This window comes from Leptopilina heterotoma, unplaced genomic scaffold, assembly GCF_015476425.1.
Source record: "Leptopilina heterotoma isolate Lh14 unplaced genomic scaffold, ASM1547642v1 Lhet_135, whole genome shotgun sequence".
Taxonomy (NCBI): Eukaryota; Metazoa; Arthropoda; class Insecta; order Hymenoptera; family Figitidae; genus Leptopilina; species Leptopilina heterotoma.
Window position 1 is genome coordinate 1,072,016 of NW_025110854.1, and position 17,534 is coordinate 1,089,549.

At 23.5% G+C, this 17,534-nt stretch overlaps 4 protein-coding genes across 5 annotated transcripts in view; 3 read left to right on the plus strand and 1 right to left on the minus strand.

Moving 5' to 3' along the window:
• Positions 1–17,534, plus strand: part of LOC122497704 (spermine oxidase-like) — a 56,853-nt gene that overhangs the window by 1,310 nt on the left and 38,009 nt on the right. The gene's annotated exons all lie outside the window — the stretch shown is intronic.
• LOC122497706 lies at positions 62–5,337 on the plus strand. 2 transcript variants are annotated; one of them, XM_043604977.1, is made up of 3 exons: positions 62–810; positions 4,152–4,991; positions 5,059–5,337. In XM_043604977.1, exons 1-3 carry the CDS (start codon positions 225–227, stop codon positions 5,220–5,222), a joined length of 1,590 nt encoding a protein of 529 aa, XP_043460912.1. In that variant the 5' UTR covers positions 62–224; the 3' UTR covers positions 5,223–5,337. The 2 variants fall into 2 exon arrangements, with proteins under 2 accessions (XP_043460912.1, XP_043460915.1); XM_043604980.1 differs by having other exon boundaries at positions 72–810; positions 4,152–4,987; positions 5,059–5,223.
• On the plus strand, positions 9,285–13,030 carry LOC122497707. Its single transcript, XM_043604981.1, has 2 exons — positions 9,285–10,910; positions 12,715–13,030. Exons 1-2 carry the CDS (start codon positions 9,375–9,377, stop codon positions 12,730–12,732), a joined length of 1,554 nt encoding a protein of 517 aa, XP_043460916.1. The 5' UTR covers positions 9,285–9,374; the 3' UTR covers positions 12,733–13,030.
• Positions 13,300–17,458, minus strand: LOC122497712. The gene is made up of 3 exons (XM_043604987.1): positions 17,317–17,458; positions 15,824–17,213; positions 13,300–13,748 (listed from the first exon to the last, which is right to left on the minus strand). The coding sequence occupies exon 2, from the start codon at positions 17,193–17,195 to the stop codon at positions 15,831–15,833; it is 1,365 nt and encodes a 454-aa protein (XP_043460922.1). The 5' UTR covers positions 17,196–17,213; positions 17,317–17,458; the 3' UTR covers positions 13,300–13,748; positions 15,824–15,830.

Genomic DNA, 17,534 nt, shown 5'->3' on the forward strand with positions numbered 1-17,534 from the left:
CAAATTTATTGCTAAATATTTCAAACTCCCGCTTAAAATGTGATTATTTAAGTTTTGAACGTTGGTGGACGTGTTGTACACAAAAACTTTGTAATTATCAACACAGTTGTTTGTGATTTTACTGTTTATTACATTTTTATTCTACAAAATTATGGAATTTTAAAAGAGAAACAAATATTAAAATATTGAAAAGGTATTTTTTTTAGTGTTACCTTTAAAAAAACATGTACAAACAGGAGGATCTTTGTAGAGTTTTGAGAATAAATGACTCAAACACGTGCATTGAAAAATATGCATTTTCATTTTTCTTTTCGTACGCAAACATTTGTCAAATTTGTTTTTCACATGAGCGTGACACACGATTAAAACGATGTACACGATGTAAAATGGTTTTTTATTGCGGAAAAGAACATCAAAAGGAACACTGGCCAATTCATAAAGAATTTTGTCATGTCGCAACGAAATTATTGCAAAAATTTGGTGGATCAAATCTATTTGAAAGAATGAAAACCGATCAACAAACACGAATCGATTGGAAAAATTGTCTTGTTGATTTCTTTGAAAGTGAATTGAAACGCAAACTTATTCCCTATGAGAAGTCGTTAATTTTTTTTCCAAAACTTTGCGCCATTTGTTATGAAAGTGATCCAAAGTGTTTAATGTTTTGTTATAATTGTCCACACGCATGTTTTTGTAAAAAACATTATCAAAATGAGTCACACCAGTCACACTATGATGATTGTCAATTATTTTCCCAAGGATTATTATTAAATGCTATGGGAATTACTTTTAAAGCTGCGCCGATTCCAGGTAATTTTTTTTACTTTGGGGTCATTCATATACCACGTGGACATTTTTTTGTGAGAAATTAATATTTTTGGTAAAATATGAAAACTTATAGTTATAAAAAAGGTTTTTATTTTATGATGGTAAATAAATTAATATTTAATAAAAAATATATTTACGATATTTTAAAATAAATTGGTTTATACTATATAAATATCTAATTCTTCAAAATTGTTTTCATCTTTTCAAATTCATTTGTTTACCATTCAATTTTACAAAATTTCATTTATTCCTAAATTCTTCAATTAAATATAGGGGAGGATGGGGCAAGGATAGTTAGGTAAGACCTTTTCGGATCTAGCGGCCAAACTTGATTATGTATCTGCAAATGAAAAGTATTTTTGGAAAGCCTGGTTATTTGGCTATAATTTTGCTGTACATTATTTTACTGTAGACTCAAATCCCTACGAGATACGAATGAAAAAGTAAACAAAAATTTTTAACTATCCTTGCCCCAGTACCGGGGCAAGGATAGTTAAAAGAATTCGAATGCCAAAAATGTTATAGAAAATCAGTAAATTTTTGTTTTTTTTATTTTACTGGATTTAGACTATTCAATATTGATATCCCAAGTATTAAAAATATGTATGGGACATTTTCTGAATTGCAATTATTATATTAAAATTCATCTGAACTAGAATCAGAAGTTTAAACAATTTTTTTCAGACGACCACCAATTTCTTGGTCATAAGCTTCGTTTTCCGTATATAATTACGCACCATTATGTATATCAACCTAAAAAGAACAATTAAACACTTTTTTAAAATTTTCAATGGTATTAACACGCTTTTACCGTGCCGTATTATCTCTAACTATCCTTGCCCCATGAGTCCATATTTCAGTTTTTTCTAAATTTTAAGGAACGACGTGAATTAATTTGAAAATAAATACGATATTCGTGTTTAGCAGGAAATTCCACTCCGGAAAACATTTTACGTAAAAAATATTCTGAAATTCTAATGTAGAAAACAATATGATAAACATTACGTTGACATTTTAGCAAAACAGACTTTTTTCAAAAATAATCTCCCAACTTCGCAAATGGTGACAGATTGACTTGCAATTTTTACAATCATCTTTTGGTGTTAAAACGCGAATATACTATGAATTACGCGATTTTTGAGCAAGCCGTCTAAGCATAACAGCAACTAACTATCCTTACCCCATCCTCCCCTATATTAGAAATTAAAAACTCGAAATAATTTCAAAAAAAAAATAGTTAAAAATATATGAAAAATTCAAATTTTTAAAGATTTTGATTTGAAATCTTTTCGAAATTCAATTATTTCTAAAAATTCATGCTATAAAGCTTTTAATATTCAATTATTAAAATTTTAACTGAAGTTCATTTTTAAATCAATTTTTATTAGAAAATTCTACGAGAATTTAATTATTTAAATACAAAAATTAATAACTTTTTGAATAATTGAATCTTTCTTTAAATTGAATTCTCATAAAGAATTTTATCAACAAATTTTTAAATAATTGGATTCTTTTGACAAATTTTAATAAAATTTCAAAGAATAATTACATTTTTTGTGGAATTCGATTAAAATTGTATTAAAAATAATTGAATCTTTGTAAAAAAGTTTATTATTTATGAAAATAATGAAATTATTGCGAAGAAATTTATAAAAAATTTGTAAATAATTGAATTCTGCGTGAATTTTTATTATTATTATTATTATTTTGCCGAGAATGTTATCAAATTTTTTTTTAAATAATTGAATTGATACCAAGAATTTCATTAAAATTTTTAAAAATAATTGAATTCTTGCAACGAATTTTATTAACATTTTCAAACATAATTGAATTCTTACGAAGAAGTTTCATTTTTTTTAAATTAATAATTAAATTCTAGCGAAGAGTTTTATAAAAATCATTTTAAAAAATAATGGATTTGTTTCGAAAAATTTTATGAAAATTATGTTTGAAAATAATTAAATTCCTGTGAAAATTTTATTATTTATGAAAATAATTGAATTCCTAAAAAGAATTTTATTATTTACGAAAATAATTAAATACCTTTAAAAATTTTATATTTTTTATGAAAATAATGAAATTAATGCGAAGAAAATTATAAAAAATTTGTAAATAATTTAATTGTTGAGAAATTTTTATTATTTTATGAAAATAATTACATGTTTGCGTAGAATTTTATCAAATTTTTTTTTGAATAATTGAATTCTTTTGCAAAAATTTTATTAAGATAGATATTGAAAATCATTTAATTGATGAAAATTTTTCATAATAATTGGATTTTTGCCAAGAATTTTATTAAAATTTTTGGAAATAATTGAATTTCGGAGAAGAATTTTATTATTTATAAATATAATTTAAATTTTGATGAGAATTTTACAAAATTTTTGAACATAATTAAATTTCTGCGAACTTTCTTGCTTTTTCAATCAAATTATGGACTTTACGGACTTGAAGCAAATTTACGGACCTAGTTCGAACCCTGTAATTGCAACTGTAACTGTCCTTTTATTAAAGTTATTACTTATGGTATACATAATATTTTCAAAAAAATTATAATTAAGAAATTCTTAAAAATAATTTTTTAAAAATATTTTAAAATAATCTTTGAATGATAATAATAAAATAATAAGAATAATGTTAAAAATAATTCTCAAAAATTTTTATGTTATTATTTATTGCATGAGTTTGAATTTTCGGAAATGTATATATGTAATAGAAAATATTGAAAATAATTGAATTTTCAAAAATTAGAATTAATTCAATTATTTTCAAAATTTCCAATTAAAATTGTTCAAAAGTTGATTTTCAAAAATATTAATAAAATTTTTAAAAAATAAATTATTTTCAATTATATTTTACAAAATTTTAATTATTCTAACATTTTTTAATTATACGTATATTTTTAAAATTTAATTATAAATGGTTAAAAAATTATTTAAAAATATAATTTAAAAGATAGCACTTTATACTAAAAATGTGGTGTTTTGTTGTAATATTTTTGAGAACGGGCGAAAGAATCACAATTTTTTGAAAATAAGTCGAAACATTTGCATTTTTTGAAAATAGTCGAATAGGTCATAGTACCTATCTGAGGTCTGGTACTTTTAAAAATAATTTTTTTGATAAAAAATCTTTTTAAAATTATTTAAAACGATGGTACAAAATTTGAAAAAAGGATAAACAAAATATAAGGGGTTTTTTACTGGGTCCACGTAAACATTTGCTTTGATCCCCCCTCTCCTCAAAACTGTCCACGTGGTATATGAACGACCCCTTTCGAAAATTCATTATTTTTGTTTTTTAATTATTATTTAAATTTCCAGGTGTCATTAAAAGTGTTGAGTACAATATGAAAAAAGCTCGTCTTCCAAATGATATGCAAGATTTTCTCGACTATCACTGCAGATGTAAAAAATCAATTTTAAAAGATTTTAAACGAAATGAAGTTCAAATGTACATGTCGGAACATTTAACGAGACCTTTAACTGTACTTTATGCATTGCAAAAAATTCGTTATTCAAACGAAGAAACAATGATAATTCACGTGATTGGAGCTAATAATTACGAAGAAGTGAGCCAATCGTCCTGGGAAGTTTTATTTCACTGGCTGCCGGATTTAGTCACCTTGAGAATTATCCTAATTGGACCGGAATGCTCGAAAGTAAATTATGAAACAAGTTTACCACTTTGTAAAAGTTGTACTAAAAATTCGCGAAAATTATTTCTCGAATCGTATCCATTGCTCTATAAAGATTATTGGAAGAGTGAAAAATTCACAAAACCAAATATCGTCGTTTCTTTCAATGCAAGTCTCAAAGTCTATAATACTTGGATTGAATCATTAAAACTACTGACAAAAGTGGATTGTCCCTTTATCTTAACGACTTACAGTGTACCTGAAATTGATACGGATCACGAAATAATGTTGGAAGTCTTTGGTCACCCAGCACGTTATACATTTCGTCTAAAGAATCCATTTGCCAGTTTGAGGCCCTATCGTGATGTTGTTAATACTAATGTATTTTTTCGAAATACGGGAGTAATGATCTACACAAAATTGGGACAAAAAGTCATTCAAACAAATTTAACTGGATTATTTTTAACTAGTGAGAAGACTGAAAATCATCAAAAATTTGTCGAAAGAGATGATAACCTCGCTGTACGTAAGTCTTTTATCAAAAAAAATATATTCTTAAATTAATGTATTTTATGGGAATTTGTTTTTTTCAGTCAGAAGTATGGTGAAGCATTTACAATTCAAAAAACTCGAGAAGACTGAAGAAGAACAATGTATAGAATTTTTTTATCACACAATACTTCTCGTTCTGGTATTTTTTATCTTTCTGTTTTTTTGGCATGTCTATAGAACGTTATTGATATTTAGAAGTATTTAAAAAAATAAGTGTTTAAAAAACATCCGTTTTAATTTTAAATGTTTTTAAAAGTTTTAATATTGCAAAATGTTTATTGGAAAAAATATTAAAAATACGTTAATAAATGTTTAATAATTTAGCACGTCTACAAAATAAAGGTGCATAAATATTTTTTATATTCAAATAAAAGACAAATATAATTTGATATCAAATATGATTCAGTTTATTAATTTATAGATTTCATTTTTGCGATATTTATTTTTCTTGAAAAAATTTAATTGTAAGAAAAATATTTAATTCTTAACGTAATGTTTTCAAGATTAAATAATAACAAAAATTAATTAATCAAAATTGATTTTAATCAAAAATCATAATTTAATTTATTATTCATAAAAATAGAAGTTACTTATAAGTTATTGTATAGAAAAACTAATTTTTATTAATGCAAAATGACGTTTTTTTCTTATAATTATTTTCTACAAAAGTGGATTTTATCTATTTTAATGTAATTTTCTATGTATAGAATTAACAAATTAATTTTTATAAATTTCGTATTTACTTTTGTTCTAATTATTTCAAATTTTTACTTTACAAATCCTTACAAATTTAAAGAACATGTTTTGTGATAATGTTTTTGCAAAAAAAGGTAGAAATTAATTTATTTTCCATGTGAATTTTTTTCCTATTTTAAAAGATAACACATTTTTGATAACTTTTATACTAATTTTTATATTTCTTTTCATTAACTAATTTATTACCTAATATTATACATTATTTTCAAAAACTTTAATAAAAATGTTTCAAAACAAATCAAGTATATTTTCTAATAATTTTTATAAATATTCATTTATTTTCAATAGAATTTTAACTTAATTATTTTTAATAATTTTAATAATATTCTTATCATTAATTCCATTATTTTTATAAATATTAACATTCCTCAGATTAATTCGATTATTTTGAATACAATTTTCATAAAATTCTTTGCATGATTTCAAGGACTTTAAAATTTTTTTTATTTATTTACTTATAAGAAAAAATATCAAAATTACAAAAAGCAACATAAAAATTAGTATAAAAAGTTACCAAAAATGTTCTATTTTAAAATAGAAAAAAATTCACATATTGTCGCAAAATTATGAAAGATAAATTAATTTCAAATTTTTTTTTTGCAAAAATCCTTATTAATAAAATCAGATGTCTGTCTGTACATTGCTTAAAACTTCAAAATGTTAACATGATTAGTTATTATGGACATCAGAGATTCCAAAAATGTTCTTAAAAAATTTAATGTATGTATGTATGCATGTATGTATGTATGTATGTATGTTTGTCTGTCACAAAAACTTTGTACCCCAATCACACAAAAACATGTGAATCGATTTAAGTCCAACTTGGTAGGTTATTAGGTATTGACCCAAGGAAGGTTTATAAATTTACAGATTTAAAAAATATTAATTAGAACGGGAGATATTCAATTTTTTCAAAAAATTCAAAAAATCGAAAATTTCAAAATTTTTTATTTTTCATGGATTGCTTTTGAAGTTTATATACTTGAGTATTATATGTTATTTAGTCACATTATAGCATAACTTTGCAAAAAATAAAGTCCTATAACTAATATGTAAGTATAAAAATGTTTTCAAAAAATCGAAAATTTCAAAATTTTACATTTTTTTATGGATTGCTTTTAAACTTTCTATATTTGAGTATTACATGTTATTTGGTCACATTTTAGCATAATTTTTCAAAAAATACTATTCTACAACTAAGATGTAAATATAAAAATATTTTCAAAAACTTGAAAAATGGAAAATTTCCAAATTTCACAATTTTTAATGGATAGCTTTTAAACTTTCTAAAAATGAATATTATATGTTATTTAGTCAGATTTTATCATAATTTTGCAAAAAATACTATCCTACAAGAAATATAAAAAAATTTTCAATATATCAAAAAATCGATACTAATTACTATATGAAGTATAATTCAGTAGTATTTTTGGAGTCTCTGATTAATATTTTGATGTCAAAATAGTGCAATTCAAAATTATTTATCAAATCAATCTAATATTTTCAAGAAGTTCAGAAATATTGAAAATGGAAATTTTTTATGATTAAAATGATTTCGCAGGATGTCAAGAATTGTAAGTCACCTGTGATACAATACAAGCATATTATGCCACTAGGCAAAAACTTACATGTTAAAACGTTTTTTCATTTTAACTCTAGATTTAACTTTAAGAGATGTTTTGAGCAATGTAAAGACAAAAGTTAACACGGTGTCTATTTTTGTTTAACAAAATTCCCTGCTTTGTCCAAACTTTTCACGGTTTATCTCTTTTTTGTCAAATTTAAATTTACTTGATTTTATCCATAAATAAATCTACAAATGGCTATAAAAATTTACTTATTTTATGAAAATACTGTTTCTTAAGTTCATATAAATATAGATTGTATTACTTGCTGTCGTACAGTTTTCTGTTTATACTAATACATTTAACTGGGTATCTACCAAACGGGAAAAACTGTAAAAAGCTGGGAATATGCCGAACCGGGAATTTTCCTATCAAATTAAGAAAAAGTTTCATTATATTAATTCGCTTTTAAAAAATTGCTTTTTACTTCAATTTTTATTGATGTATAATATTTATGAAAACAGACCCGAGTCAAAATTTAAGCCCTACTTTCAGCCTAAAATTTAGGTCTTATGTTAGGTTTTAGCAGTCGTAACGTAGGGTCTACTTGCGATACAATTAGTTCCAATTAGACTCTACTATAACTCCAAAAACTGTATGGAAAATTTAATTTTTTTAATACATTAATTAAAGTACTACAAATTGATAAATATTGTTCTCTGCATTTGAATTGGTTAAAATAACTAATTTGATAACAAAAAGTCAATCACTGATTCAAATAGTAATATTTTCCTACTAAAATAGCTATAATGGTAACTAATTATTATTTTTTTCCGGTCAAATTAAATTCCCTAGCTATTTCCTGATTTTCCAGATTGGTAGAAACTTAAATGTATTGGTAGAAACTAAAACCCGTCGAAGACGGGTACGACAGCTAGTTTTACTATAAAACTTATTCTCTAAATTAAAATTTGTAAAGATTTGAAATAATTAGAACAAAAGTGATATGAAATTTAAAAAAATTTATACCTATTAATTTGTTAATTCTACATTTAAGAAATTACATTAAAACAAATAAAATCTACCTAGTTTTTTTAGAAATTAATATTATTAAAAACAACGTATTTTGCATTAAAAAATTAGTTTTTCCACAATAACTTATTAGTTTTGAAGAATTTTATTAAGGGGAGGCAACACCGATATTTTTAACTACATCAAGAAAATAATTTAAATATTCCACAAACTTAATTTAAAGTAATTTTTTGTAAGCAGTTCAATAGTCATTTTTTTTAAATCTTTATTTTTCGGCTGAAAATGCTAAAAAATATCATTGTTACTCAATTTTTTCAAATGGAAATTCATTTATTTATTTTTCTAACTAATTTCAGATCAAATTTTTTATTTACAAAAAATTTAGAATAAAATAATTATGATCTGAAATTAGTTAGAAAAAATAAATAAATGAATTTCGTAACAATGGCATTTTTTAGCATTTTCAGCCGAAAAACAATCCACCAATTTTTAAGAAATTTACAAATTCAAAAAGAGTCAAAATATTTTCTGACCATTGAATTTCTAACAAAAAATTACTTCAAAAATAATTTTTTGGAATATTTAAATTATTTTCTTGATATTATTAAAAGTAATGGTGTACTTTCTCCCTAAAGTTTTTGAAAATAATGTATAATATTCGTTAATTAGTTAATATATGAATTTTTTTAAATTGTGAATCTGAAATTATTCAAAAATTAAAGTTGATATTTGAAAATAAAATTTTTTGTAATTTATACATATTAATAATAAATTAAATACTGCGGTTCGCGTTTTATTTTGAAACTATCTGTATGTTTGATTTCAAAGAAAGTGTTTTCGAATAATAGTTATCGATTGAATACAAATACAAATAATTAATTTTAGAGGTCATAGGAATGATGAAGTGAAAATTTCTCTGATAAGAAGAGAATAAAATAAATTTAGTTACTCTCAGTTAGTACTTTTGCGTGAATTTGACATTTTCTCCTCATATATCTGTAAAAATGTTGTCTTTCGGTGATATGAGGACATCATTGGGTCTAGCGGAGGAGGCTGTAACTGATGAAACGATCCATAAGGAATTTTGCAATAATTTCTTCTACGCAAATGTCTGTCAATATTGCATTCAATTGAGTAAAGATAAAATAGTGAAAAGATGCTCAAATTGTGACAGTGTATTTTATTGTTCACGTGAACATCAATTGGCACATCGCGATGATCACAAGGTGTTTTGTAATGCTCTAAAATTCATCAAAACCAATTTAAATAAAGATGACATTTTTCAAAATATGCCAATGAATGATACGTCATTTAAAAATTATCTAATCGATTTGGCGGAGATGCAATTGAACAGAACTTTGAAAAATTGTGAAAAACAGGTATTTCTCTATCCACGTGTTTGCATAATTTGTAACGAGAGTAATCCAAGATTGGTGAAATCATGTAAAAATTGTCCTCACGCTAATTTTTGTATAAAACATTTTAACGATCTTAATCATCAGAGGGAATGTCGATTCTTTACATTTTGCTTTTACTTGGACCATTTTTCAATGCTATTCAAATCAATACAATTTAGTGATTTTATTAGCGTTTTCCCAAGGAACACTAAATATACACCGCTGCCAGTAAATATGGGAATGTTTCTTCTCGAGTACGTGAAACCATATCACAGTGACTTATATTTCGATGCCACTGAAGTTCAAATGCATCTTTCGTCAATTTTCTACAGACCAGTGACTGTCATTTACGCCTTACAGCGATTAAATCTCACACGATGTTCACAATTACAAATTCACTTGATATGCAAAAAGCGTATGGACGAAATTAATCACAATGAATGGGAAATTTTATTCCACTGGTTTCCAAAATTAAAATCATTAAAAATTGTTCTAATCGGCTGTCAAGGATTGCCCAGAAATGTTCCAACGAAATTGTGTGATCTTTGCAAAGGAATTAAAAGAACATTAAAAGTTGAAGCACACTACATGTTATACAAAGATTACTACAATGAAACGCTCAATGTTCCGGATATTATTGTTGCCTTCGACATTGATTATATGACATTTAGCACATGGATGGAGTCGACGAATATAATAACGCAAATGAATACACCCATTGTTTTGACGGCAATAACGCAAGCGGATTTATTAGCTGGTCTCCAAGATTGTGTCAAGAATCCTAATAAATTTTCACAAATTATCATCAACCCTTTTGGTAATTTGAGACCACAGAGAGGAAGTCGAAGTGTTGTGTATCCAAGTTATTATATCAGTATTTATGGTGATGATTCGCCTAAAATTGCCGATGCCTTATTAAACGATGACAATTTCGATGAGGGAACTGCTGATCAGAATACTAAATCAAAGGGAGAATTAGTTGCCGAATTAAAAATGAAAAATTCACAACTCACGCAAAAATTTGAGATCTTCTCGTCGGAAATACAGAAATTAAAATATCGCAATGATCAATTGCTAAATTTTCTTAGTGAGGTGCAAGAATTGAACAATAAATTTTTCAATCTAGAAGACAGATTTTATGAGGTAATTAAAAATTATTTATTTTATTATTATTTTTATTTCAGAAATTGATTATTTACTGTTATAATTATAACAAACCTCAGATTGTGAGACTTTTTGGACTTTTATCGATTGTTTTCAAAAAATGAGACTTTTTTTACATAATGCAAGAAAATACAACATTTTTGCTATAAAATGCAAATTATTTCAATTTTCATAGTGTGAAAAATTTCCCTAACAATTTACTGACATTAAAATTATTTCCCCTGACAAAATTGAATTTTTAAAAAATATAAATAAAAATAATCAAATTTTTGAAGAATTTTAATTATAAATATGACCATGATTTCTCCGAAATTTAAATGTGTAAGTCTAAAAAAGTAAATTTTTATTTACTTTGTTTGAAGATAATTGAATCTTTATAATAATGATAAAATAATTCTAAGAATTAGTTTTTAAAAATAGTTTAATGCAATTTTTCGAATATAATTGAATTTCTTAAAAGAATTTTTGTATAATTTGAGAAAACTAATTAATTTTTTGATGAATTTTAATTAAAAATTTTTATCAGGGCTTTTTCTCCAAAATGTTAAAAATAATTCTAAAATATTATTTTTTGTATGTATTTGAATTTTTGGAAATATGTAACTGAAAATACTGAAAATATTGCATTTTAAAAAATTTGATGCTAATTTTCAATCATTTTTAAGTTTACATTCAAAGATTTTTCATTAAAATTTTTAATAATTCCATTATATTGAAAACTTGTAATTAAAATTCTTCAAAAGTAGATTTTCAAAAATAATTGTAACGAAATACTTGAAAAAAATTAATTATTTTCAATTAAATTTTACAAAATTTCAATTATTCAAAAAGAATTTCATTATATGTAGATATATTTGAAAAATTTAATTATCTTAAAAAATGATTCAAAAATAATTTTTTGAAAGATTTGTTTATAGTTATTTTTTGCACGTTATAAAAAAAGAAATTAAGTTGCATTTTAAATTAAAGAATGTGGTATTTTGTTGCAATATTTGGAAGAAAAGTCGAAAAAAGGTAGCAATTTTTTTAAATAAATCGAAAAAAGTCTCAATTTTCTTAATTTCTCTGACAAAAATTTTTTTTTCCTTTTATTTCCCTAACTTTACTGACAAAAATTTTAATTTCCTGACAATTATTTTTTATGTTCTTTAAAAATACTCTAAACATTATTAAATAATCCTTGAATTTTTTTTCATCTTAAAAACTTTTTAAAAAACCATTAAATAGTTGCAGTTTGAAATTTTTTAAAAAATTGAATTTTTGTATTACATATTTAAATAATTGAATTTTCGAATAATGTTAAACTAAATAAAAAAAATCGATTATTGAAGAATTTTAGTTAAAAATTCTAGAAAATAATTGAATATTTGAAGAATTATAGTAAACAATAATTTTAGAAATAACTAAATTTTAAAAGGTTTCAAATTCAATTTTTTGAAAATTGCATTTTGGAGTAACTTTAATTAAAAATTCTAAAGAAAATGTTAACAAATGTAAAAAATTATTCGGAGTAATTGAATTATTGAAAAACTTAAAATTGAAATTATTATTAAATTATTGCAATAAGAGAAAAAGTTACAATTTTTTCTAGAAATCAGGGAAATAGAAAATCAAATTTTTTTTGACAATTTTGAATAGAGAAAATGACTTTTTCTACTTTGAATCGACTAAACCGACATTTTTTGCTGCTTAAAATCGATTCGAGGCTTGTTATAATAAAAATATTGAGTTATAAAATACTGATAATTATATTTTTTATTATAAGTTTCACTTTCTTTTTCAGATTTTCGATACTGACTGAAGAGATGAACTAAGAAGTTGACAGCGTACTTAATTATTATTTTTTTGTAAATATTTAATATCTGACGGAGCTGAATTTCAATAATTTTTAAATATAATTGAATATTGTACAAAATAGAAATTTTTTAATACAATTTTTTGTATCGCTTACTAAATTTGAAACGTTTTTGAAACGTAAATGTGGCATTTTTATTGTACATATATTTTGTAATTTTTTAGAGACTAATTTTGTAAATGTATTAAACGTACACTACTTTATAATTGCAAAATTTTATTATTAAAAAAAAGTACAAATGACAGTTTATAGTGTTGTTATTCAAATTCTAATATTTTTAAAACAAAAATATTATTCCTAGAAATTATTAAGAGTTAGTCTAAAATTTAGTGGAAAATTTTGAAGTTATCCTTTATCTCATTATTCAATCTTTTCGTTAAATTTATTTAAAAATTACATTAAATTAATTTTTATATTAAAGTTAATAAAAATTCGGACTTGTTGAACATTTTTTGAATTAATTATTTTAAGCGAATTTCACAAATTTAGAATCAAATAAAAAAAACTAAAAAGTAGTTCAAAAATATTTATTAATCATTGGTGATTTGGTGATTACGATTTGGTTAATAAACTTACTAATAATAACAATTTCCGTTCATGGAATTTATTTTTTGAAAATAATTTAAAAATTAGTAAGTTTACAAAATACGTAGAACGAATGTTTTAGAAACTATGCGCTTAATTTACAAAACATAAAAAAATAAAGATTCTTGTGTACAATATAGATACTTTTCTTTGTCAAATATGAAAATAAAAAAATTTATAGTACAATGGAAAATACTTTCAATACTATGGTATGTACTCTATTTTTTTTATAAATACGATATCTTAATTTAATAATTAAAGGCACTTACAAATAGTTTCATCACTGAATAATGGAATAACAATTTCTCTTTTGTCTTTGTTAATCCTTTTAAGTTTTAAATAGGTTTTTAAAACTTTTTCATCACTTTCGTCAGAACCTGTAAAAGTACATTTATAACATATATTTTTGTAAATTATTATTATTATTAATTATTATTATTAACTAGGTATATTAATCTTCGTATTCTTTTATTCATTCTGTCCGCAGTTTGAAGTCAGTTTTTGTGTATGCTTTTGTTTTTTCTTTCTTTAAAAAATATTGTTTGACAAATCGAAAATATGCAGGTATTTTTTCATGATTTATAATAAAATAATATTACAAATTAGAAAATTAAAAAAAAATATGATTAACAAATAAAAAATATACCCATTTTGTTTGTGATATGCTTTTTTTTTAAACAAATTCGTTTAACTGATCTAAATTATTATGGAAATTATTTTCCTTTTTATTTATAAAAAATACCAGAAAATTGTTAATTGTTAACAAATTTTGATTAAGAAGTAGGAAATATACCAATTTCATGCATAATTTTTATTTCTCAATAACAATATTGTTTACAAACTCATTTTTCTCTTTTGGGAAGAAAAACATTAGATATTTCCGTTACTTAATATTTTTGTAGAAAATTCTCAATTCTCATAAGAAAATAATTTGCATCAATTCTATTTCTTAATTTCAATTGTTTTAATAAAATTCAAAGTTTTTTAAAAATGTATAGGAAAAAAATGTTTATAAATTATATTTGTCAATTAGAAAATCTCATTGAAAATGAAACTGAACATTTTTGAAATTTTAGAAAATATGTAAAGGAAAAAATTTTGTTGAAAAAAATGTTCTGTTAAATTTATTTACAAATATCTTTAATTGTAAAAATTGTTGAAAAATGTAACTATTCTACAAATTTTTATTAAAATTCGTCAAAAGAATTCAATTATTTAAAAATTTGTTCATAAAATTCTTTAAAAGAATTAATAATTTAAATCAAATTCCTTGAAAAATGTAAATTTTCTAAAAACTTTTATTAAAATTCGTCAATAAAAAATTTAAATATTTGAATTCCTGTGAAATTTTTATTATCTATAAAAATAATTAAATATTTGCGTACAACTTCATTAAAATTTAAAATTGTTTTTAAATAATTGAATTCTTTTGGGTAATTTTATTCCTGAAAATAATAGATATTGAAAGTAATAATTGAAATTTTGTGGAGATTTTTTTGTAAATTTGGAATATAATTGAATTTTATGATAAGAATTTCATCACTTTTGAAAATAATTGAATTTCAGCAATTATTTGTAACTTCTTCAAAATTCAATTTTTTTTTAGTGTTTTTAACTAATATTCTTCTATAAATCTATTATTTTTAATAATTAATTAAATATATATTGACAAATTTAACTAATTTTAGAAGATTTTGAATTATGAAAATAAAATTTTTCACAACTTTAGAGTTCATTAAAATTTCCAATTAAATTCATTCAACATTAAATTTTTAAAAAATTTCAAATTCAAATCGTTTGAAGTTCATTTATTTATGAAAATTGTAAACGCAACTCTCTTAAAATTGAATTAAGTTTGAAATATTTAAGTAAAATTATTCATTAAATAATTTATTTATTTTATGATAGTTGTTCAAGATTTAAGTTATTTAAAAAGAAATTTTTGTCAGAAATTGAAAAAATACTAGGTTTTGTATTAGAATTTGTGGTAATTTTATTGTTTATGAGTCAAACAAAAGACACAAGAAATCAGAATTTATGAATTCTAAAAATTTAATTTTTTTCAGTACTTTTAATAAAAATTCTTGACGTTTTCCTGAATTTCCGATGTCAGAATATATTATGATTGTTATAATTATAATAATATTAAAACTATATATTCTAATAATTCATATTTTATTTTTATAAACAAAAAAATTTGAATTACAAATTTTTACGTTCTATTATTTTTAAAATTGCTAATTTTATTTGAAAAAGTGAGAGAGAAGTCAGCGAGAATTATTGCTAGTTTAATTTTAATTTTTGAATTTAAGAAGTTAATTTAAATTTAAATTTAATTTAAATTAAAACTTGAAAATTTTAATATTAAATTAAAAAATTTTCAATTACATATATTTTATTTAAATAATCAAATAATAGAAAAAAGAATTAATGAAAAGTAAAATTAACTTACAATTCCTTTATTTGATATCGTAAATGGTTAGATATTCGCTGCGTGCAAATATTTGTTCGTCATCACTGTTCCTCTCGCATTTATAGCTCGCAAATGGATTAGGTCCAAAATAGAAATACTTCACTTCAGGTACAATCCTTTTAATCATTTTATGATCCTGATCGGCTTCTATTTCCGTGAAGGACGTCTGTATAAAAGGACAACGAAGTCTCACTACCAATTCAATAGCTTGATACCAAGTTGGATAGGCATGAAGTCCAGCATTGTAGGCGACTAGAAAATTCGGTGTTACATAGTTGGACGATTTCATAAAACTTTGATAAAATTCCGTACTAATCTGAAGATTCATATGTGCCTTTCTTTTAATACAAGATGAGCACAAATTTCCCTTTGGAATTTCACAATTGGCACTGATTTCAGGACCAATGAATGTGATATTTAAATTAATCACTTCCGGTAGCCAGTGCAGTATTAATTCCCAAATTGGTTTTCTTATCTCGTCATCGGTTGCACCCATCAAGTGAATCGTTAAATTCGAAGAGCTGGAAAATTGCAATTTTTCCAAAGCATACAAAATTGTTAACGGAGGACAAAGTGAATCGGCTAAATAAATTTCCCAAATATTTTTCGACATTATTGTCTCATGCTTGGAAGTTCGTTTTACTTTGATACACGATTCGTTTGTCAAGAAATTCTCCATTGAATTCGGAAGGCGTGTACCACTCTTCTGTGAATGCAATACAAGTGTTTTAAATTGTTTCACTTCCATTAGAAAATAGGCAATCAGTTGTGGATCCGAAACATTCATCTCACAAGCACGTTTAAATAGATGACAAATTTTTAAATGCGCTGGATCGTTTTTGTGCTTCTTACAAAAACTGACTTGTGGACAATTTAAACAACTTGTCAACAATGATTGATCGTTTTCATAGCATACTGAACAAATTCTCGGATACATAATCATTTCCATTTCGTAGAGGAAGGGCGGTCTCTTCAATTTATTAACTAATTGTCCAAATATTATTTTCTTCTGCATTACACGTTGTCTTAATAATTGAAATTTCATATCATTTGAAGCATTCACTGGATCACATAATTCCTTTAGACTACTAAACATTTCTGGTCCACCTTTTTCTTTGAGAATTTTACAAAAATCTTTATGCATTTTCCAATCTTTTAATTGATGGTCTCTTCCACAGTAAGTCATTAATTGACAACTGGAACATCTCTTTAGTGGATTTTCTTTATTGTCAAGACGATGACAAACGTGACATTTATTTGGATAAAAACATTTTAAAAAACTATTTTGTTCACCACCAAATGCCTGGGTTTGTATTTGATTCATAAAATCACTTGGTTTGAAATTAAACATTTTCCTTTTTTTGTTAAACTGTAAAAGAAGATCGTAACTCAATTATTATAAAGAAAAACTTTATTAATGTAAAAATTTAATAAACTTAAAATAAAATGAATAAAATTATCAGAAGACTTACTTTGTGCAACAGGTAAAAACTCGATATAAAACACAACACGTGCAAAACAGCTGATCACATTTGTCAGTGTTACCAAACTCGGCGCGGGAGATTTTTGTACTAAATTCGAAATGCGCAATAAAGATATGACAAAAAAGAAAAAAGTAATAAGAAAATTAATTACTTTTACGTCACACTTTTATCAAATTAATATTCTTTTTCTATTAATATTTCAATAT

Coding starts and splice junctions, on each gene's coding strand:
- LOC122497706 (XM_043604977.1), top strand. CDS start 225: ATGTACAAACAGGAGGATCTTTGTAGAGTTTTGAGAATAAATGACTCA. Junction 811..4,151: donor TAAAGCTGCGCCGATTCCAG/GTAATTTTTTTT, acceptor TTAAATTTCCAG/GTGTCATTAAAAGTGTTGAG. Junction 4,992..5,058: donor AGATGATAACCTCGCTGTAC/GTAAGTCTTTTA, acceptor TGTTTTTTTCAG/TCAGAAGTATGGTGAAGCAT.
- LOC122497707 (XM_043604981.1), top strand. CDS start 9,375: ATGTTGTCTTTCGGTGATATGAGGACATCATTGGGTCTAGCGGAGGAG.
- LOC122497712 (XM_043604987.1), bottom strand. CDS start 17,195: ATGTTTAATTTCAAACCAAGTGATTTTATGAATCAAATACAAACCCAG.